This window comes from Netta rufina, assembly GCF_964035555.1.
Source record: "Netta rufina genome assembly, chromosome: 4".
NCBI classification, from domain to species: Eukaryota; Metazoa; Chordata; class Aves; order Anseriformes; family Anatidae; genus Netta; species Netta rufina.
The window spans coordinates 74,587,467-74,610,601 of NC_140127.1; the positions used below are offsets into that span (position 1 = coordinate 74,587,467).

General features: G+C 45.7%; 1 protein-coding gene across 3 annotated transcripts in view; it reads right to left on the reverse strand.

The window, feature by feature from the left end:
* Positions 1-23,135, reverse strand: part of SLC4A11 (solute carrier family 4 member 11) — a 96,049-nt gene that overhangs the window by 67,117 nt on the left and 5,797 nt on the right. For all 3 annotated transcript variants that reach the window (XM_084286333.1, XM_084286332.1, XM_084286331.1), the window contains exons 2-3: positions 11,937-11,987; positions 387-539 (exon numbers count right to left, since the gene is read on the reverse strand). In XM_084286333.1, the coding sequence (XP_084142459.1) occupies positions 387-539; positions 11,937-11,987 (204 nt within the window). The remainder of the gene's footprint in view (positions 1-386; positions 540-11,936; positions 11,988-23,135) is intronic.

Genomic DNA, 23,135 nt, shown 5'->3' on the forward strand with positions numbered 1-23,135 from the left:
GACACTTTTTTTTTGTTGTTGTTTTTTCTAAAAAAAAGTCTTAATTTCGCAAGGGTGGGCGCAAAGTCACCCAGCACAACACTTGACAGCCTTGTGCTGTATGGCCCAGGTGACTGCATCAGATAGGTAAGCATTCACCATGGGGTGCTGCTTTTTTTGTTTGGGGGAAAAAAAAAATAGGGAAAAAGGAATCAGGACACTTCATACAGATGGCTGAAGAACAGCTCCCAGCAGCCAATTCTTATTGGGTTTTCCAAAAAACACTCTAGAAATCTCAAAGCTGAAAACCAACACGCTCACAGTGCAGCCTGGAAGGAGGGGAAAGCAGGGTCAGCCATTTCACCCGTTTTTGTCCTCCCAAGCTCTAGTGGCAGGGTGATACTCACCAGTGGCATTGGGCGGCACCTCCAGGTTGACATTGACGAAGAACCTGATGCTGTCCCCTGAAACGATGGAGGAGTTCACAGCGTCGAAGAGCTCCTCTCCCCCTGCCTCCTCCTTGGCCTCGCAGCCATCATCCGTGTCACACTTGAGGTACCCTGCCGACAAGAAGGACATGAAGTTAGCCACACTGCGTGCTGTGATAGAGCCATGGGGGCACGCATACGCACTGATCATCACCACTAAGGGCCAGAGCCATGCAGCTGTGGAGGCACCAGGGCCTCACGAGCGCCTTCTCTGAGCCTTCAACCGGCAACTGCCACAGGGAAGCAAGAATCGGCTTCCACAAGGCTCTGTTGGTGATGCTGAGGCCTGTGTCCAAAATGGCCGCTCCACGATCCAGCTTAGCACATAAACATGGGCCTGATTTTGGGTGTGGGGTCAGGGCGAGTGGCGGCCCTGGCACCAGCGGTGTCACCAGGGGCTGAATGCCACCAACCGAACCTCCTCAGCACCCTGCGCCTGGAGCAAGCGGTTTCAGATCAATTCTGTGTGACCCCACCGGTGGGGTTGGCACATATCAAGTCTCCAGGTGCACCACCAAGCAGTTATTTTTTTATTGTTTGTGGAAATTCAGGCCCTGCATGTAGTAAATCAGCTCCAAATTCATTAGGCACCACCCCACTCGGATCAAAAACCAGTACGAAAACAGACTGGGGTTCAAAACATTTGCAATTTTCAGTGACCCTGAAGCAAGCACAGTGCCACAGCCCTCCCCGGCCAAACTGTGTGTTCACCCACTGGCAGGGTGGTTGCTGTGCTTGCATTTTAGCAATTTAAAACAGAGAGGGGAAAAAAAAATGGTTTCCAAGGAGACACCCAATGCAGATGGACAGACAGACTTGTCGCTCCCCACAGAGCAAAGCAGTAGATCACAGAAGGTGGCAGCACCGAGAGAGAGAGAGACAAGTTTCTTAATTACAGCAGACAACTCCTTACCCTTTCGCAACGTTTCTAATTAGAGTTTAACCTAGTCACATTCAACAGCAAGCTGGTTCACTGCAACATTTTATTATGAAGCAGCTGGAAAACTCTTGTGGTGTGCTCATGTATCATGTATAATTAGAAGAATTAGGGACATTATAGAACGTCAATTTTTTACATTACCAGGATTATTCAGCAGCTCCTACCCATCTTCTGACAAGTCTTTTATGCCTAATTTGAAGCAGGAGGGATATATTTCATTAGCTTGCTTTAGGCACTATAGCAGAATGAAAAGGGTGAGCTTCAAGGCAGGAGCCTGAATAGAAACCCTAAAATATTGATGGCTTTTTTTAAAGCTTCATACGAGCCAATGTAGATGCAGCAGCACCAAGAGAAGCAGCTAAAAACAGTGCACACAGTCTGAGGGATCTCGAGCCAACAGCTCATCACTGAAAAAAAAAAAACCAAAAAAAAACAAGTTGTGAGCAGGGAAGCCACAAACAGGAACTGTGAGGCAGGACAGGGGCTGCAGCGCTTCCTGCTGCGAGCCCTGCACCGACACAGGCTCATCCCCACTGCTCTGCATCTTGCAAGGAAGGACTCAAAGACCAAAAGGGGCTCAAACTTTCACGTGACTTCTAAGCCACTTTTCTGATGTGTTAGAAACTTATCAAAAAAATCTAATTAATTATCCCTCTCCACCTCTGCCTCCATCTGCCTGCTCAGCAGTGGAAAGCATGAACCGGTCCCATCTGAACAGCTCTCAAGGCTTCAAAAAGCACTCAAGCTCCTGCTGTCCCCATCCAGCCTGTCAGACAGCCAGTAATACACACCAAGGGCTCTGTCTTCTGCTGCTGCTGGAGCTCAAGCAGCTGTTTCCATCCCTGCACAATGGAAATTTGCCCAAAACAGCCAGAAAGAAGAGGGACAAGGAGAGCATAGGAGACAAACACATCAGGTATGAAATAGGGTTGGCAGATATACCAGGACTGAGGGGCAGCCTGTGCCCTGGAGGGACAGACAAGGGCCAGGCAGGCTGCCTGCCAGCACTACAGACTCCTGTACAAGCATTTCAGCCTCAAGCAATGTGCAAAACCTGGGGTTTAGCTCCTCCAAAACACTTAGTGGACACCCATAACCTCTCCTGACCCATGCTGAGCACCCACTGGTGTTGACACACCCCTGATACCAAGAAGCTTAGGCAGCCCTGCAACACAAAAACAGCCACAGGTGGGCCAAAATTCATGATCCTGGCTTTTCCATCTCAGCTATATCCTGGATGGCAATCCCAGGGAAAATGTCACAACAGGTCTGTGTCTCATCTTTCCTGAGGAGTGGGTCAGACAGGAGGCACACAGTCATTTAAGCACACTTTACAGAGCATGAGATTTAGTTTTCTCACCACCTCATCTCAAAACAAATAGGTAAGAGACAGGCATTAAAACTTCTGCATTTGTTTCCCAATCCCAGTGCAACTGGCTTGATAGGAGAGCAATAGTGGTAAGCCCTGAAAGCAGACAGGGCTAGAGATGGGAGAGAAAATGTGCAGGAGCTGGAAGAAGGGCAAGGGTGGAGTAAGATCACAGGGCTGGGCAGAGGTCAGTGAGGACTCTGGCAAGGGAAGCATCCTCAGTTCCTCCCTCCTTAGGGGAGGAAAGAGCAAAACAAAAGGCAGCCGAGTCTCCTGTCCCTTGGGCAAGGGACGGACAAAACACACTGCTTGCAAATAATCCCAAACCTGGGCTGTACAGGAACTGCACTCCCAGGCAGGTGTCTGCTTTATCACTAAACCACCTCAAGGCTTCAACCCAGGCTGTTTTGAATTCATCTGCTTAAGCCTGCCAGGTATTTTAAAATGCAAGCAACTTATACCTGTCAAGCACAGGGTCTCCTCAAGGCAAGGAGATGAGCGGTGTGCATGGCAGATGCACCTTCCCTGTGGACACAGAGCTTGAGAGCCACCTCCAGCCCCAGCAGCTGCTTTCCCCTCATCACCTTAAGGGCTGCCAAGTGCCACCCCTGCTTCTCGAGGGGTGGCAGATGCCACAAGCAACAGCAGAAGCTGTTCTGTTTCTCTGAAAGCTTTGGCAGTGTTTTGCAGAAGTTTGGAGCAGGATCTGATGCGGCCATTGCATAATTTGTGAAAATATTGATCGTGTTTCCATATGGAAGAACTCTGGTGCTTTGTGGCTTGTGCTAGTAGTTGCCCAGGGGATGTGATTAAACACCTTTTGTGCCTTAAATTAGCTGGGGAAGAGTTAAAGACCTCCAAAGCAGCACCTCGACACCCCGTCTCTATCTCTGCAGATTGCTATCTTCATAGGAAGGCAGCACTTGCTGAAATGCCAGGAGTTACATGACAGGGTGAGTCAGACCCCTGAGCACAGGAAAGGCCACTGCAGCCTGAAACAGTCTAAAACCACTACAGAAAAGATATTTTGCTGAGCCTGAGGCTAGAGTTAGGTAGAAAGGCAAAGGCTGCTGAGAAGATCAGCACAGCCCTCCTGTACCTTGAAGAGCACCTTGTGGTCACAGGATGATTTCCCCCAGCCCTACAGGACCCATCTCACAGGGGACAGAAATGAAAAGTCACAAGAAGTCCACAAGGCCAAGCACAGCAGGCACCATCCTACTGAAACAAAATCTGCTCCTCACAGTGTGCAGCCAGAAGGAGCTTTGACTTTAAGTCCTTCTGCACCTCAGCTCATCACTTGGAATAGGAAAATAAGCCACCTTTGCATTTTATAGCATGGCTAGGAGGAAGCTACAGTTTTTCTTGACATTGTCCTCTAAAGGATCACTGATCCTAATTCTCCTCATCAGTCTCCCTGTAAATCATGCAGGGCCCAGGACCATCTCAATACCCATCCCCAGCCTCAACTTCACTCCAATCACCACCCCAGTTCTGTTTCTATCAACCCTCTCACAAAGTGTTTACCCTGCAGTTATTTTGCTTTTTATCTGGACTTTAAGAGCCCTGGGCTCTGAACTGGAAGAGCCCTGAATTGAGCTGCAGCAAGTGGAGGTGGCATTACCTCTCCCACCACTGTCTAAGCAGCACCTGCAGCAATAAAAATCAGTGGAGGAATAGTTATCACAAAGCACAACTCCAACACCATGCACATTCCCTCGAAAAGCTTAATTGCTCCGTGGGAGCAGCTCTCACAGCCCAGGGGCTGCAGGCTTCTCCAAGGAAGCCGAAAGTCTTAATCAGAAAATTCTCCTGGGAAAAAAGCAGCTATGTTCCTAATGACATCATCCCACATGCCAGGCTACGAGACTCATGCCAGACACAGCCCCAGCATAACCTTTCGGTATGCCTCAGAGGGGACACAAAGCCAATCATGTTATTTTAAATCAACATCTGCAAGCACACACACTATCCAGGAGGTTAGTACACATGCATCCATTCACACCTCACTGCAGACTGTTTAGATGCTTCACTTGTCTTCCTGTGCTAAGGAAGGGTTTAGGGGGAAAATTGGGAATTTTTGCTTTACTGTTACCCAAGCATTGCACAGTCTAGGCGTGTGTGTATTACACAGGAGGAAAGTTTTGTTTCAGTATAGATTGCTGCTACTGTTTAGACAGCAGTAGCATAGATGAGAGTAAGATACACATCCACAGTTTTTCTATTTTACTCTACCAATCTAGCTAAGATCAAAGCTTATCGAGAGTTGCTAACTTCTGCCAAATCTTTGCAAAAAGTTTTATTTCTGAATACGCCATATGTGATCCTTAACACTAAAAACTCTCAAAGCAGCTTTTCTGGAAAGATTGATTTTTATCCTCAACTTCCAAAATTGCCTAAACTACAAGCCTGGAAATGCAGACAAGCACCTGTTTGCACAGCAAAGTCAATTCCTTCACCCAAATCAAACTCCAGCTTCCAGAACACTGGGATGGCATCTGCCCTTCTGAAGTGGTAGCTGTCCCTGCCCATGAGATCTCTTCAAAAAGCCAAAAAGTCCCATTAAATGAGTTCTTTTGGGTTCACACAATTGGTAGTTTAACAAGATGAGGCAGTCGTATTAAATTCATTTAAGAAAGCTGAAATGATTTGGTTTCATGATTTAATTTCTAGGCACAGAAGGCAGCAAGTCACAGGACAGTCCTTTTTGTAAAGCAGCACTGGTCACCCCACCAGAGTAGCTAGCAGTGTGCACCGTGCTCCTGTCAAAAACTTGCCTTCTAACTCCAGTGCTTTAGATGTTTTTGTCACTGATCCTAATCCATTCAGAACTAAACCCAACCATTGGCCTCACCCTTAGTGTCTCAAACCTTCACGTAAGCCAAATGGCCAGCACTGCTGGAGTTGTATTTGATCAAGCACAGGAGTTTGCTAATTTTTGTTTGAGAAGCCCAAGAGCTATGCGCACCGCCTTTCTCCAAGGAAATGTGGATTAATTGTAGAAGGATGAACAGGAGCAGTAATATACATTCTACAGCTTTTAAAAATAAAGGGACATCAACTTAGACACAGACATTACCCTAAAATTAGGTCTGGTTCTTCAAGCATCCCAGTGCTCAGCCATAATACCATGTTAAGGGTCTCAGTCTGAGTTTAACAGTGAGCTTCATCTGTTTTCTCCAATCCTTTGGATTTTCATTTAACAGTAGACACTAATTTTCAAGAAAGGCATGAAGTTTTAATTAGCCTACAGTAATCAGCCTGAGCTGAAAGTTAGAGGGCTTGCTTTGCTCCCTGAGCACTGCAGGTTTGTGGATTCATCCCACCTCTCAGAAAACACCCAAATTCCCTGTGTTGAGTGCAAAAGTAAACTCTATTAATAACAGAGCCTCCACCTCCATACTGACCTTTACACAACACACAAAAACGTGGACTCCTATCGCCTCCAAAGGGTAGCCCATCTTACAGTTGATTAATATTAGCAGGGATAAAGCTATCAAGGGATGCAGAGAGGGTTAGAAGCACTTTGCACAAGCATTACCAGTTCTCCAGCCCGCACAGTATTTCAGAAACAAGGATCTATATAGCATCCTGTACACACACTAACCAAGGCAAGCTTCTGGTCACACGTCACAGGCAGATTTCAGCATAATTTCTTATCAGAAATTCATCTGAGACAAGAACAAGAGAGCAGCTTTTAGGTAAACATTTGCCTAGATTTTATATCTTCATGCTGAGGTTAAACTTCAAAGCTTATTTTCAGATTTTTTTTTTTTTTGGTAACTCATAAGAGTCTGAAAAGCAAATCATGAAAGATTTCCTCCTTCCTAACAAATTACTCCATGCCATCGACAAGACAAATTAGCGCTGCAGCCACAGAGCAACATTCTCCAAAAGCTGCTATCACATCACTTTTTGCGAAGCTGTCTCCAAAATTAAAAATTTAAGCCATTGATTAAATAAAGCAGCTCTGTATACAGCTGGATGCTTGCTAGAATTTTAAGCTTTTTCCTTCGGTTCACAGTTGAGGTATTCCTTGGCAAATCTCACTATTTTCAACCTAGGGAGATTTACCTACCCAGTGGCAGGCAGCCACACGGACAGTTTATGCCAGCTCAGGAGAAGGCTACTGGGGGTTAGGGGGTTGTCCACAGGCTGTGTTGTTGGACTGCTTGAGGTCTTCTGACAACAAATTGGCAAGATGCATCCAAATGTTACCTCCCTTGCTTGTGTTGGACAACCTCCTTTATTAGGCTGAATGCTATTCATTGGCACAGGTATACGAATGGCTTTTCTGGATCATTTAGGTGAGATTTAGAAAGCATCTTCCAGCTCCAGCCCCTCCACAGGTAGCTTGTGAGAAGCAGAATAGCTGGGGATGTGCTGGTGATGCTTCTTGGCTCTGGAGAAGCTATTGGGAGCCCATCAGATACAGCTCTGTGCATGAATGGCCACCTGCTGTGAAAATGTCAACCTGTTCTCTGAGCTTTGAGTGCTTCAAGGCCACAAATTAAACCAGAATTTCATCTGGTTAAAAAGGTAGAAAGCATCCAGCAGGTGAGTCGCTGAGACAAGATCCACATCCTTGAGGTAACACTACCAGCCAGCCATAACTTCAGTTGCATGTTTCCAACCCTATTTTGAGTCCCTCTTTTGTCATGAAGAGCCAGATGGAAATATAAACTTTCCCCTGCCACTTCAGTAATAATTCATAACAGAACTGAAAGGACTGATCTGCTACAAAAAAAAACACCCAGGCACTTTTGAATTAATTCCAGTATTGTATTTTGCAGCCAGATTTCTAGGAAATGTTGTGAATAATCCAAGTAATTCAGTGGGGCTTTGTTTTGTTTTTAAAAAAACACAGCAGCACGTGGAATTTCAGTTCTGTACCAGAACCCACAGAAATCAGGAGTGTTCATTTTATTATAAGCCTCCTGGTAGACAGTTCTCAGAAATACATCTGCCAGAGACCCTTCTCTCAGTCTCCCCATCCACAGGTAGCAGTGGTGTATCATCTGCTGTTAAGTTGGGCATCTCATCAGCAAAACCCACTGCGAAAGAATTTGTTTCACAAAAACGTTAAGATTAATCTCCTGGTTGGGCAAACAATTCCAAGACAGAGATGAGTCTAAAAAAAATACACAAAAACACCACACATACCAAACCGAACTGAAAAACAAAAGCAAGTAGATAAAATATATCCAAACATCCCAAGCCAGACTGGGGCCTTGGGGCCCTTCAGCACAACTGCAATTTATTGTGCCAGCAAAACCAATTAATAAGTCAGAGGAGACCAAGCAGTAAGGGATTCGCTCTGGAAGACAATTTATGCTGCAATATCTGTTGAGCCAGCTTTAAAAACAATGCAACAATTCAGATATCCCCAACGCTACGCTGCGACTCCTTCCGTGGGATTTTGCAAGAGGAACTAGAAAGCCTCCGGTTTTGTGCCTTATCAGAGAAAGTTCTTGCACCAATTAAGCAGCTCATCACACACCAGCAGAATTTAATCATTCACAGCTAATAGCAATGCCTTTAGAGCTAATAGACTTGTAGTGAGCACTGGCTGCTCATCACCCCCATCTCCTCATAAAGAAGGTGCAGGAGGTTGACAGCCAGGGAACAGTTCAGAGTTTGGTGAGTTATTCTGAACATGTATTGCAGAGCCACATTTCATCTGGATTCCCATTATCTTCAGCTTTGGATTGGGTCTATGAAATCTCATTAGTCACCTGAATTTGCCAGGAACAAACCTCATTTGAGAAAAACCTTGCTGATGATTCAAGCGACTTAAACACACAGTCCGCACCAAAAAGTACTACTGCACAATGCCAGATTTGGTTCTTTTGTTTGTGGAAAAAGGCTCAATCCAGACATAAAAGAATGGGTAGAAAACACAGATTTCCAGTGAGATATTGTTGTCAGAAGACAGCTATTAAGTCTGATGAAATACATGAATCAAAACCAAATGTGGCCAACAACTGTCACACATACCTGCTGTCACCACACTTCACATCAGAAAAACTTCTAACTGGGCAGACATGAACTGATTTCCTCATTTTTCATCCTAATATTGCCTCTGCAGAAAGATGTTAGGCAGATTTTTTTTTCCTGCCAGCCGTATCACACCAATTTACCTTCTGCAATGCACTGAAGAACACAGCCATGGCTTTCAGCTTAGTTCTTCCAGCAGTAGCAGAGAACTGCAGTACGCCAGAAACTTGTAACTTGTGACTAAATACACGGGCTCCTTTGATCAACTTTCCAGATTTTTAGCCATTTAAGAAGTTATCAGACAGGAGGCTATTAAAAAAAAAAAAACCCTCTGAGCTTTCAGAGTAGTCATATATTAGCATCCGTTTGCTAGAAAATCCTTCCTGGGCTTTTCCCAGCTCCTCGGTGACTAATAAACAGAACTACAAATTATTAAATACCACAGTAAGTTTTTGCGAACAGCAAATATCCAGGCAAGTCTTACAAAGCATTGTGTTGGTGCAGCAATTACCCCTCATATAATGATTTAAGCTAAAATTGAAATCTCAACTTTTAAGGTCTGACACTGCTGCAGCTGTTATTGAGAACACAACAAGAAGAAAAAAAAAAGTTAGCTGGCAAGACACAGTCTTCAAACAGAGCCTCAGATATGGCCTGGAACAAAAACATCCTAATTACGAAGGATACTGAAAACCATATGTATGAGAGATCTCAGGAGGAGATAAGGAAAGAGCCCAGCTGTGCAAAGGGCAATAGCATCAGGAGAGATTTCTCAGCTGAGAGGTGAGGGAGAGGAGTGCTAAGGAAAGTGCTAAGGAAACCAAAGAAAGGGTTGCTTTTTAAAAAAAAAAAAAATAAATAGGATTTTCTTCGAATTTTAAAGCATGTACTGGTCTCAGGACTGAACTGGCTGATCCAAACAAGTGGTGCAAAGAAACAGCTTGATGATTACATAGCCTCAGTTTCAAAACAAGCTGTTTTGAAACAACATGAAAAGGTAACTTCTTCCTCTGCGGTTTCCTCTAGGCCTGATTAAGTTTCTGGGCAACCCCTCGAAAAATCCACATTGAATTTCTACAGTGAGCCAAGATGCCGCCTTGCAGAGGGATGTGGGGATTCGCATTTGCGGCTCCTGGGATACGCTGCCTGCATATTCTGTGCAGAAACACAAACCCTCGGCTCAACCAGGCAGAATAAGGTGACTCATCACCCAACACCAAGTGAACTTTCAAAAAAGGTCAGTTTGTAATGACTAGAAGGCTCTGAGGAACAAGAAAGACAGCAAATTTAAGGGTGAGGAAAATACACCGTATTTTCAATCACAACACGGTTCGATACCACACACAGGCTGAAGATGAACTCGCAAGCAACAATCCCTCCTTTCCCCAATCCACGCAAAAGTGTAACAGGAAAAAAGCAGGCACAGCTTCATCGAGCCCTTACTGGTAGCTTTAAGGTGCCATCTCCTTCAAGACCAAGGAGCTGGATAATACAACTGGGACGAAAATAAAAATTCTCACTGCCATAGCATCAAGTTGAAAAAAGGCAGAGCTCAAAGAAGAGCTTTACACAAGATAGGCAAAAACCATGTACTCTAAAGAACATCCAGAAATCTGCTGGGGCTTGGGTTTGATATTTTTCTTTAATAAGAGGAAGGGAAGATGCTGAGTTCATCTGCTAGAGGCAGTTACATCCTGAAAATGGACACTCAGCAGCTTCACAGTATACGATGTCAGGACAGATAGCTACCCTGGTGTTCTGTGGCAGGAGGGCTTAGGGTGAAATAGGTGGATCTAGGAGATTGTTGCATAATTGGGAAGGACAAATGCAGCTGTGTTTTTCCCTTAGCCCTCAGCAAACCCTTACACAGCTCTCAGCCAGGAACTGGAGGCTTTGTCATATCTCCAGGCTCCAACCCAGATCACCCTCTTACATTCCCCTTCACAAGAAAGCACCAGCCACATCCCAAGGGGACACAAGCAATCCAACAAGGGTAGAAGCAGGGCTACCCAAACCTCATACCCCACATGCCTTTAGGAAACCCACAAATACCAAGGAAATAAAGCCTTCTGGAGTTCAAGCACTAGCTTCTGCCCTTCTTTTAGTTTACCCAGCCTTTTCAAAAGACCTCTTGCTAGAGCTGATGGGACTTGCTCCCAGTTTCATCCTTTTTCCTCTGAGAAATTGGCTTATATAGTACTTTCAGAGAAGGCAGAAGATGAGTGAGCCAGTGCCAGAGGAAGGATTGTCAATAGTAACGCTGGATCTACTGCAGCTGCATCTGGCAGATATTCAGCCTCCCCTTCCCAGATGTTAACCTAAAGGTTTGGCCCTCTGGAAGAAGATGAGTGTTGTGACAGCTACAAGCATCTGCAGACCTAAATAACCGGAGCATTTCAGTCCTGTGCTCTCCCCATTTGGCAATCCTGAGCACTCTGAGCACTACACCACCTCCTCACAGGCAAGAAACCCCATGCCTTCAGATAGCACATACCACAGGGACTGGTCTTGGGTTTACATCTCAAGATTCTCTCTCCCTAACAACCTCCTGCCTGTGTTTCTTTAAAACCAGAGAAAATTCTAACTTCCCACACCTCAAGTTTGGCTGTATGCTATTTCTGCCCTTATCAGTACCACATCTAAGAACTCAGCCACCTTTGCTAAGGCAGATGATGATACAAGCTTCTAAATGCCTCAGTCTAATCATAGTTCAAAAGAAATCCTTGGGACGTTCTGCACTAAAAGATGCATTTGCTGGAGCCATGCAATGTTTGCCTGATGCTCTTAGGCTGTCTCCAAAAGGGATCTGACACCTACATCTGATCTCCACTCCAAAAAGTGGGAAATAAGTGCACTTGCCAGGTTGCATTACAGGAAAACATCCTGAGAGAACTGGAAAAGCAAGGAGCCACCCAGAATAGTCAGCGTTGACAACATGAGGTGATTATTTACTGCTTTGAATATCTAGACCATCTACAGGATGTAAAAACGCAGAGTCTGCTTCCAGTACTAGATTACACAACTATGAAGCAAGCCTGCGTTCGCATGCTGCTTAAGCTACGTGAATTTTGTATCACCCGTTTCGAGTTCTCAGCTAACCCTGTAGCATGGCTCTCACTCCAATAAGGTGAGACAAGGCATAAGTCAGTCAAATAATACTTGCCACTCTCTTCAAAGAAGTATCCATTTCTTGACATCGCTGCTGGTGGAGACTCTAGAAAGAGAAAAAGGAAATGTAAGAATCATCACGATGCTGAACGCCTTCACCTCGCTGCTAAGTTCACTTTAAGCCTGGATTACAGCCCCAAAATACCACAGGCAGAAAATTTTCCTCGATGTGGCAACTTTTAACCTTTTGTTTATTGACTTTAGCATTTACCAGAATATCCCATACAGTTGCAATTACCACATGAAAACAGTTAGGCTGTCTCAGGCATCCTGAGCTGGGACCACAAAACAGCAAGACCAAAGATCAGGACAAGCCTGATTGTATCACAGCGACCTGTTGAACCTAAGCAAATGCATGCACAAATAATAGATGCTAAGCATGCAAGAGAATCCTTTTTAAAAATATAGGCCATAATGAAGTCCAGTCTTGGATAAAAAAGAACTAGTTTTGTGTAGTAAAAACAACGCAATTCAGATAAGAACAGGTTTTTGCATCCTGTCCTACCAATCTTAGTCATTAAGACATCCCCCAAACAGCTCTTGGCACTTGAAGATAAGCACCAAAACCCTGTAGCCTTCCTTTGCCTGCTTCCTGAGCTGGGGTCCTGCAGGAAGCACCATTTGCACCAAGAGGGTCTTGCAAGGAAACCACAAGTGGGAGACGACTGACCAAGAGCAAATCCACCAACACAGCAGCACCAGGACCAAGTCCCTCATTCATCATGGGGTGTTTTATTTGTTAGCAAGTCAGTTCTGCAATTACTGCTGGGAAGTTTGGTATTTACCAAGATGTTCGTACAGCACAGGAGCACCTGCTTTCAAGTGCAATCAAAGTCTGGTAGCCAAACCCAGGCTGATTGCTTATAACACTAGCAGTATTTGACAACTCAGACTGCATGAGCTGGAAACACCAACTCCAACTCAAACACAGGTGCATGCCCTGTTTTAACAGCCAGTTGATAAAGGTCTATTTCAAGCCTTACAGGTCACCTGAGCACTCCCTTGCAAAGGCAGCTCCTGGATGCTGCCTCTCTATTCACAGCTTCCCAGCCAAAACGCAATCAGAAAGAGGAATAGGTTTGCTCTGTCTTTCCCCACTTCATTAGGCTAATCAAACATTACCTACGCAAGCCTGGGATGAATTTGGGCCAACAAGGAAAGAGGTCTCGCCTGCTTTATTGTTCTGCAGATTAGGTTTCCTGCTTTTCGTTTGAGGTATGAGATTATTTCCCAAAGACCCTTTCTCTACCCCATAACTTTTGGCTTACAGGTTATATGCACTTGTTTTCCCCTCTCCCTTTAGGGTGTCACATTTTCAAGCATTACAATTCATCCTGGCCCACTGGGAGCCTTTGTGCACCAGGCGGATACGAGTCACACCCCTGACGACAGCATCTTCCAGCCCTAACACTTGTCACAGCTCAGCATGGCTCAGACATCTCAGAGCAGACAGCATTAGCTGCGCAGGTTCCTGGAGGGACACCCTGATGACTATTAAGAAAACACACACAAATCCGAGGGCAATTCAAGTGTCTGGTCCAAGAGAGAAACACAATGTTCCAAGTTCATCCCAGAACAATGGGCCGGAGGAACAAACGCACCGTGGCCAAGGGGCACCCATTACACGAGTCAATTGTTTCCCTCCACCTGGAAGGGAAGGAGAAGATCCATCCAGGCTGATTAGCATGCTAATGATCAAAGGAAGGTTGTTAAAGAGGCTCTTATTGTGTAATGATTGCATTTACGTATTTCAGAGAAACAAACAAAGTCCTCCTAGGCAGACGGATTACCCAAGGAACAGAGGCCAGCACTCCCCTGGGATGGTATATCAATTCCTCACATCTACTATGGCTTCTGAGGGAGCCTGAAGCAACATGTTCATCCTTCGGTAGGCAGAATGAGGCCACTTGGTTTTCCTTTAGCTGAACACACTTATTCCTACAGGTCAGATAACACCCCGTGCTTTATTCATCAGGAACACCCATCTGCAGCATTGCCTGGGTTGACCTGGTGTCTTCACGGGAGATTGGCTTGGTCATTGCTTGGACTAAGCATGAAAAGAGCAAGGTTGGAGTGTTACAGCACCAGTGCCATTTCATTAGGTGGCACTCACTCCTCTGAGTCACAAACGAGCAGTAGTCCCCTAGGCAACATGCTCAGGCAATTATTTTGAGGTGCTGTGTTGTGTTTTTTTTTCAGATGAGTCATAAAATAAAGGTCTTAACCTTATAATTAAAGATGCAATGGCACGTTTAGGAAAAAAAAGTCGGGCGTTCACCCTACTATGTCCTCCTGGCTGAAGTTCAGCCCTGGTAATTTGCCTTCTCCCTACGTAATATCATCCCAGAGTGCCAATGGGATTTGGGCTTCAGAACAGCAGTGGCGGAGCCTTTTCAGAAGTTGCTGCATCCCCCACGGAAGGGGCTACGCACATTGACATCAACCATGGTAGGGAACGTGCCCAGGAGGTAAAAGGCAATGGGGTGTTTACACAAGTGTAAAACAGACACACATGGAGCTATGGAACTAGCTTAAAGGTCAACATGCTCGCAGAAGTGGAGGTAGGAAGGGTAAATTGGGGGCTACACCATCTGCATCTCAGAGGATCTACAGAAGGCGAGATCCATCCAATTTAACCACACAGAATAAAAGGAGACATTTCAGGGAGAGGAGGACAACTCTCCTTATCACCTTCCCCTTTCAATCCCATATTTCTCCAAGCTGTTTGGCACAAGCAAGCCTTGCTTATATTTGTGGCTTACTAGCTAAGAGCAACACCAGCTAGAACCAGCTAGACTGTGCTTCAGTAGATGCTCAGCAGCAGTCAGCAAGGCAAAACATGCCAGCAAGCTCTGTGTGCTTCTCCTTCCACAAGGCTTTTGGGATTTTAATGAGGTTTTGGCTCCTTAGTCATGTTTTCCTGAAGACTGGAGTAGTGGGTTTGAGTTGCACACAACTGACATCACAGCAGAGTTATCTTTCTTCTATCAAGACGGTACATACCCAAAGCCTGAGACAAAACAGCATTTTTTCCCATCTCACCTCCCTCCAGTCCTTAAAATTCAAAAGCCCATCCAAGAGGTAGCGATAAAACACTGCAGTAATTAATTCATTTGCTTAGCTTAAAGAAGCCTGGCCTTGGACAAGCCTTCAGGTACATTAGAGATGCATGTTAAAATGATCCAGGGTGTGTCTGGAGTTGCAGACTTGTTTCCATGAAGTAAAATCAGCCCCTGCACCTTTGCAGGCTGGAAGAACAGACCTACATGCTGGTGAGCATTTTGTTATTGCAGGGCAGGATTTTTCTCCCCATGCCACTTCCATCAGATGCAAACCCATGTTTATATAGTTTCTTTCCCCCAGGTTTGTTTTTTTGTTTAGATTTCAGCAATTAAAATCCAAACAAGGCAATTTCAGCAAGACATAAGGACAGACTTCTATAGACAAAGCTGGAACAGATTACCCTGAGGAGCTAAGATATACACCACAGCAAATTGCCTCTCATGCCTTCAATATCTGATGAAGAGGGCTACGTCCTCACTCTCTAGGCTCTCCTTTCTCATCCAGCACCTACAAGGACAACCAGACTCTTCAATTGCTTTCCTTATCCAAAGGGATGCTACCTCCTACCTGCCCAAAAGCACAGGGTATAGCTCTTTTGATAAGTTCAGTATTTTTAAGAGTTAATTTACTCTGACAAACTTCAACCGCCACCCCACCTTGCTCCCTACAAAGACATCCATTAAATAAATTGGACGGGCATTAAGAGCATCACCACGTAGTTCCTCCTTCACATAAAACACTTGTTTTCTCGTCTTCATGAGCATTGAATTTAAAGGCAAAACCCAGTGAAGTGCTGCAAAGTGGAAAGCAGCGCTTATTTTTCTAGACTCGGGGATAACAGCTTGGATCTCAAAAGGAAGCCACTGCCCTTTGACTCGAAGCCACTGTAATCACTTGGAAAGAGCCACTGGGGGGAGGTATATGAAGCTCAGAGTACTTTAACCGGTAGGACATTGGAGTTTGCTGTAGCTTAAGGTGCTCAGTCTTAGGACTTAAGTGATCCACAGGGGGAAGCATCAGACAAAAAGTGGATGTGCTTCCTGATTTCTTACATTCTTACCATTTTTACATTTGCATTTCACAACAAAAGGAACAGACAAAACCCTGCCATGCCATCCTCCATTATTAAATTCCTGCAGGGGATGCCTCTCAGATCTCCTAATAACCCGTTTTAACTCTCTTGTTTTAAGGTTAGTAATAAGCTCTCTTGAGCCTTGCAATATTAGCAGATTATAAATAAAAACACATTCTCTGGATACTTCGATAACTCGATTAAAGTGTTCTGCTGCTGGCATCTTCCAAGTAAACAGCTCTGCAGCACAAGCCTTCTACTGAAGCAAAATGTAGGTTTCAAACAAGTCAGTAACATGGGAATTTTGACTACAAACCTCAGCATTTGTGATTTCCCTCCAGTAAAGCTCTCCACATCCTGGTGTCTTGGTGTTATAACTGGAACTTATTTCGAAGCAACTCAATTTTTAAACAGTAACCAGACAAAAAAAAAATCACTTTTGAGCCTTTTAATGATGGCACCTCTTAGGTCTGTCAATACAGGTAGCACATCTGGAACATTTAGTTACTCGGTAAGTACTGATGAGAACATCCTAGGTACTTTCAGCCAGCCTATGCTGCAATACCCTAGTCCCCAGCACTTTCAAGCCTTCCTCCAGTACTGTTTTGCTGTTGCTCCGGGGACGCTTCTGGAACTCATCAGTACACACACCTCTTGCCTTCAGGAGGATTTCAAAGAAAAACAAGTCACTTCAGACAGTTTGTTTTAACTTCTTGCTTAAAGGGTCAGCTGAAAAACCTTCAGACTTCCCCGGTCTTCTCCCAGGAGGGATTACCAATTCTCAGCATGACGCCACCCTAAACAGCACATTTACCTGGAAATAAATGTCCTTTCCAGAAGACACACAGGGCTTTAGCTTTGAGAAAGGTCATCAGCCACTTCAGGCTTCCTTCCATGAACACGTTCGTCAATGCTAAAAGCATCCATCACCACCACTAAATAGTTGAGCCAGCTCCCCCGCATAATGGGGAAGTTTGCAGCTGATTCCCTACCTCAAACTGAGATCTGAGGCCAAGCCTAGTTTAGATGTGTAGGGTGTTATCTAAGGATTAATTCTGACAATACAAAGCTACCCCTAACCAGGGCTCCACCAAACCTCTTATTTTAATATTAATAGGGAGCTCAATCATCACTCTGGTTCTCTTCACCCTACCATGACTTAACACCACAAGACAAGGGGCTGCAGCTTCACAGGTGACCAGGGAGATGCACCAAGGTCCATGGGATTTATGGGATTTGGGGTGGAGAGAGAATATTTGCTTCACCTGCCTACTCACCAAGTTATACTGCTTCCCTCCTCCACCCGAAGTCCACAGAAAACTAGACAGATGTAAGAAAAAAAAAACAAGGAATATCTCAAGAGAAACCTTCAGAAGGGGACTGCTTTTATTTATGGGAAGCATTGACTGAAAGGAACCTGTAACTGCGAGTCTGAAAGTCTCTATGCAGTAAGAGACTAACAACAGCTGGAGAAAGAGGAAGCTTCAAGCTCCTTTTGTAATCCCACTGCATCACTGCAGAAGAATAGAAAACCAGCTCACCAGGCTGCGACTCCGATCACACTGACTCACTGATCACGCTCAAAAGGTATCAATATTGCAGGATTCCCCTGCATAGCATCGTGCTTACAGAACAAGATCTTTGCAGTTTTCATGGAAGAACCAAGCAGTGAGGTCTCCCGGTGGAGACATCTGCTGCAAATTATTTAAAGCCCTTCAAGTCAGCAAGAGTGGATGGACAGCAGCATGTGAAAAGCTGTTTTGCCTGAAGTTACCACTTCTTATTTCTATCTACACGTTAAGTAGCTGAGCCCTTCCCACAGCCCTTAATACTTCAGCTGGAAGAGGCTGGTGAGAACTCATCTCATATTGGCAAAGAGAGACAAAAAAACATGCCAATATGCTGCTTTTCCGAGCAATAATGATCGACATACAGGACAAAAGCTTGAAATTTTACCTGTTTTCTCTACACCTGAGAGGTGTGACAAAGGCTAGAAAAAAAAACAAAACACAGAAGTCCAGGTTTCAGAACTAATCACCGTAATTCAAGGAACTGTAAGATGAGTAAGGCACGCTTGTTAATACTTGGGCAGGAAAAAAAGCAGCTGGGAAGTACAGCTATAGGAGCACTGCTGCCTGTGACAAGCCCAAACACAGATCTCTCCCCAGAAAGCACTGGTTTGCAGCCACAAAAACATAGGACAACATAATAGAAAAGACTCAATAAGGGTAAAAAGAAATTGTGATTCATTAAATGGGCAATATCAGCACTCAGCTGCCTTCTAGGGTGTTTCACCTAGAAGGGATAAAAACCAAGATCTGCTAAAGACCTCCTTACAGCCTCCCTTTCCCTGCAAGCACCATGCATGCTTCTTCACTGCAGACACCCATCATCATTCCCAAGCAGAGACTGACAGGGATAAACCCTTCTAGAAGACATGCAGGTGCCCTATTATCCCTCCTCCTCTTGTCCTCTACTCATCTTGGTGGTATCACCAGGGAGAAGGGCAAAGCAGAGCCCCAAAGCACAACTGGGTGCTGCAGGATGGCCACGGCATACCAAGCACACCCAGCCTGAGAGACTTCACCCCACACAGCACACCCAGGGGTTTAAAGCAGGTGCTGGTATGGTATGGAAGGAGTTGGCATGGCTATGCAACAGAGCAGGGATTTTCTTTGGAGACTTTTACCTAAACAGGTTGTTCAGCACAGCATCTGCAAACACAAGACATCAACTTGTGAGGTCTTGAAGGCAGCTGTTACAAGGGCTATTTAAATCTACTCCAAACCCCTTCGCCTTGGTAAGCTTTCCAAAGACAATGTGGGTCGGAACAGGCACTAAGGAGGAAGCTGTTCTTAAGCAGCCCGATCTGCTGGCCAGTTGCTACTTGAGCCAAGAAGTTTGGACCTGCAAGGACACCCGCATTGGTTTCCCTGTTCATAGACAACCAGTCAAGGATGCTTAAAAAAAAAAGTATGGATGTTTAATATACTTTTCTTGCCACAAAAATGTGGCAAAGCATCACTTGCACCCCTCATCCCAAAAAGAAGCATCCCTAAGGGATTTGCACCCTCCTCTTTGCTTCCCTACATGAGTCCTATACCCCTCAAACTCCCATTTTTATGTCCATGAGGTCTGTCTGACCTGAGGCTAATAGCTCTAAAACCCCATAGAAAACAATTTCTTTGGGTTTTGGAGGACACCACCAGCCCTCTGACATCTAGGCTAACCTAGGCGGTGCAGGAATCATTTAGGTCTAGCTACAAAGTGCCCAGCACAGCACGGCCACCCTGGGATGCTGGTCCTGATCCAGACAGGAAAGGACTTTCTGGCTTCACAGCTCAGGGAGCACTAAAACACTTAATTGGGGATTGTACGCAAGGAGCTGGATATTCTGATACAGAAAGTGGTGTGAGGAGGTCTTAAATCATGCCACGGTCACTCCAGTGCACAAAACCTCAGGACTCATTTTCACAGTTGCTGGCCGTGGAAATAGAAAACACGATATTGAAAGGATAGAGCAGGAAGCATCCCTCCTGCCTGCTCACTCCCAGGCAAACACACACCCACACACGAGCTTGGGGATCAGACACGTCTGCTTTCAAAGCAAAAGCATTTTCCTTGCTGCTGCACTGAAAAATCCCCCTCTTCATCCCCTCCCCGGCTTCCTCCGGAGCACCCACTGCAATAAAGCCACCTAATAAAAAATTGCCTGCTGCAGCAGTGACAGCAATGAGACCTCCTCCCCCCCCCAAAAAACACGGGCAGAAGAGGTTTTGGTGTCAGTGGTGCTTGGGTTTACCAGCAGCACCAGGCTGTCCAAGGTTGACTCATCACAATTTAGCCCACCCCAAGCAATTAATATCCGAGGGTGCCTCCCAGAGGTGAGCTGCAAGAGGAAACGACCCCGTAAACTGAGAGCTGTGCAGCTGCTTTGCTAATGGGATCTCTTCCCCCTCCTCAGCCATGTTTCTTGGCCAGCATTTAGCAGGTGAGCAGGACAAGCCGAGGAGCTGGGGAACAAGGACACTTTGGGATTTGGCTGCCAGATGAAGAATTTGGGCTATTATCATTCTTTCCTCCCCCCAGGGTTTTGTTTTGCTGGGCCCTCTAGAAATGTGATTTAAGACTCGCAAGGATTTCTTGCGGGAGTGCTACACAGAGAGGAGTGAAAGCAAATACCTCCGGAGATCCCACAAGTTGGCAAAGACCCAAGGACAGACCAGCTGAGGCTTCAGCACACTTTTCCTGAAGCATTTGAATAATTTAGGAAGCTTTAACTCTTACTGACAGCTTTCCAGACAGCTCTTTTGCTTACAGGGCCCTATCAAAAGAACCTCATAACTCTTAATCGAAAGAGATAAAACAATGGTCCCAAATCTCATTCAGAGCTGGATACAGGTTGGGAAAGGTGTTTTGGAAAGGTGTTTTTGATGTTTTTGTTGAAATGCTTTCCCTGGACAGGGAGGTCCTTCCCAAGGCCACCACCTGCCACGTACCCACAGTGGTACTGCATAAAACACAAACTTGGTTAAGAGTCTATAAAATTTCACCTGCTCAGAGCTATCCAGAGGAACAGATGTTCCCTGCAATATTTCATCTGCGTTAAATACTGCAACAATTCAGCAGCTACAAGGTGTAAACAAGTAACCACAGACACCTCCGGTCCCACCTTCCTCTGGTGGAAGAGCTGCTCCAGGAGCAGGTGCAGCATCCCCCCAGGGGACCAGGATCATGTTTTGGAACACAAAGTGCATTACCACAAAGTTTTTATCCTCCATCTCATTGCCACCGAGATAGAAGATAGCTCTTCGAGGCAGCAGTAGCAGGGCCAAGCTTTGCACCAAAGTTAATCCTGCAATTCATCCCACCTCCAGCACCCAAAGGACACCTGGATGGGACAGGAGACCTGCTCCGACTCAAAGCCACAAGATCAAAACCAAGGTCTGTGCTTGTACATGGAAAGACAGAAGTAGAGCAGTGATCAGCCACCTGGTCAACAAAAACTTTAATATTTCCAGTTGTGGTGCCAGACAAAGTAAAAAAAAAAAAAAAAAAACAAAAAAACACTGGGATTAAAAGCAGAAATAGCCTAAGGGATATAGAAAAGGTGGCCGAGATGCACTCTGCAGCCTCAGTCCTCTCCACAAAGGGATTTCAAATCACAACAGGCTTGGTAGGATGGCACAAATCACCCCGTACAGTTTCTACATCAAGGAGCCACAAAACAGCAGACATGGGCAGGGGGAATCCAGCAGCACCAGCTCAGTTTTTGCCCTGGATTACCAACCCGAAATCAAAACGCTCTGGTCCAGAGATGAAATCATTGCCGACTGACAGTGCACATAGGGTGTTATTCAGTAGGACACTGTTTACGGTTCGTCTACATGGCTTCCATGGCTACAGCAACAGGGATGATGCTTGCTAGCATTTCAGGCAGATTACATGCATGCACGTCGTTTTCACTCAGCACTGCACTTTCCCCACGTGAAGCATCAGTATGTAAAGCCCTTCTGACAGGCTGTTAGGATGCTTTAGCATTAATTTCAGAGAAAAAAAAAAGAATAGGTAAGGTATCTTCACTCATCTCCCCATGCATATCTTGAAATTAAATTCAAACCCTGGACGGCAGCACGCTGGTTGATGTAAACTGAATTCAGGAGGTGTTCTCCATCCTTAAGCACAGCAATACAGAGACATCCGGCGCTGGCAACAGATAGCATCACCAAGCAGCAAAGCCCGCTGAAAACGCATCAAGTCCTGCCTTACTTCAGCAAATTAAATAATTAAAGAGCTGGCAGGGCTGCTTTTCTGGATTTCCTGTCCAAAAGCATCACCCAGCAGGGCTTCAGCACTCGCTCAAGACCACAACTTACCTGCACTACTTCTGTAGCAGAGACGCTGTTCACACTCAAACAGCCCCCGCTCCTCTCCTCGCTGCTCCCCCGAGCCAGCACGCTCGATCCTAAATCCTGACCCCCCACACCACTTGCTCAGGTGGCCGAGGAGGCAATGGCTCGTGCTTGTTCAACAGCTCCAATATTAATCCATCCGGAGCATCTTTCTCCCTCACTTCCAATTGGCGAGCGGCGGATGGGTGGAGTGAGAGGGCGACCCATTAGCTCCCAGCCGGGCACCTCCAAGCCCTGGCTCCCCAAGAGGAGATGCCAGCGAGCTGCTAACTTCACGCCTTCACTTCTTGCCACAGCACAGCCACGCTGGGCTTCGGTTTTCCTCCTCCAGCCACCCCGATCTGCATCATCTCCCAGCTATTTGCCTCTGGGAGCAAGGAGGAAAAACAAGGATTAAAGCCAGCCCGCGCTCCGGAGCCGGTGCTTTTTGCTGGATGCTGTGCGGAGAAAGCCCGTGCGCCTCCTTAAATGAGGCTTTGTGGCAACCAGGCTCAAGAAGAAGATAGAGAAGATACCGCACCTTGCGGCCAGAAGTGCAGGGGAAACAAGAGGATGAAAAGATGCAGGATGAAGCGGGGGGAAGCTGCTGCCGAGAGGTAGATAGAGCAAATCTCTTAAAGACATAGATGCTGAACTGACCACACTGCATGCCTGACTGCACAGCTGGGCTCCAATTTTTTTTTTTTTTAACCCCCCTCAAGCTATCCAGCTCACCAGCACAAGCAAGGGTTAATGCAGGCATTCAGAAGCAAACAAGGAGCCTTCATTAGTGCCCTGGCTCTCATTCCCTAAGTCCACACTATTACAGCAAGTTGAAGATAGAGCTGGAGAGACCTCACCTGATCCAAGAAGCTTTATACCCGAGCCTGTCAGCCCAGCAGCCAGCTAAGCAGCGCCTAAAAAGCTTTGGAGGGAAGATGCCACATCCTCTCCCCCTCCCTCCAGCCTATTCTACTGCTTCACTTTCCTCACAATTCAACATTTTCATAACAATAAGCCAAGTCTCCCCCAGCTGGATACTTAAAGCCCACAGGGGAATGGTCTATTCTGGCCAAAAAAAAGAAAAAGGAGGGGGGAATAAATCAGCTCCCCAAAGCAACATCAAGCCAGCCTTAGAAAATTAGAAAAGGCAGAGCCCTAAAAAAAA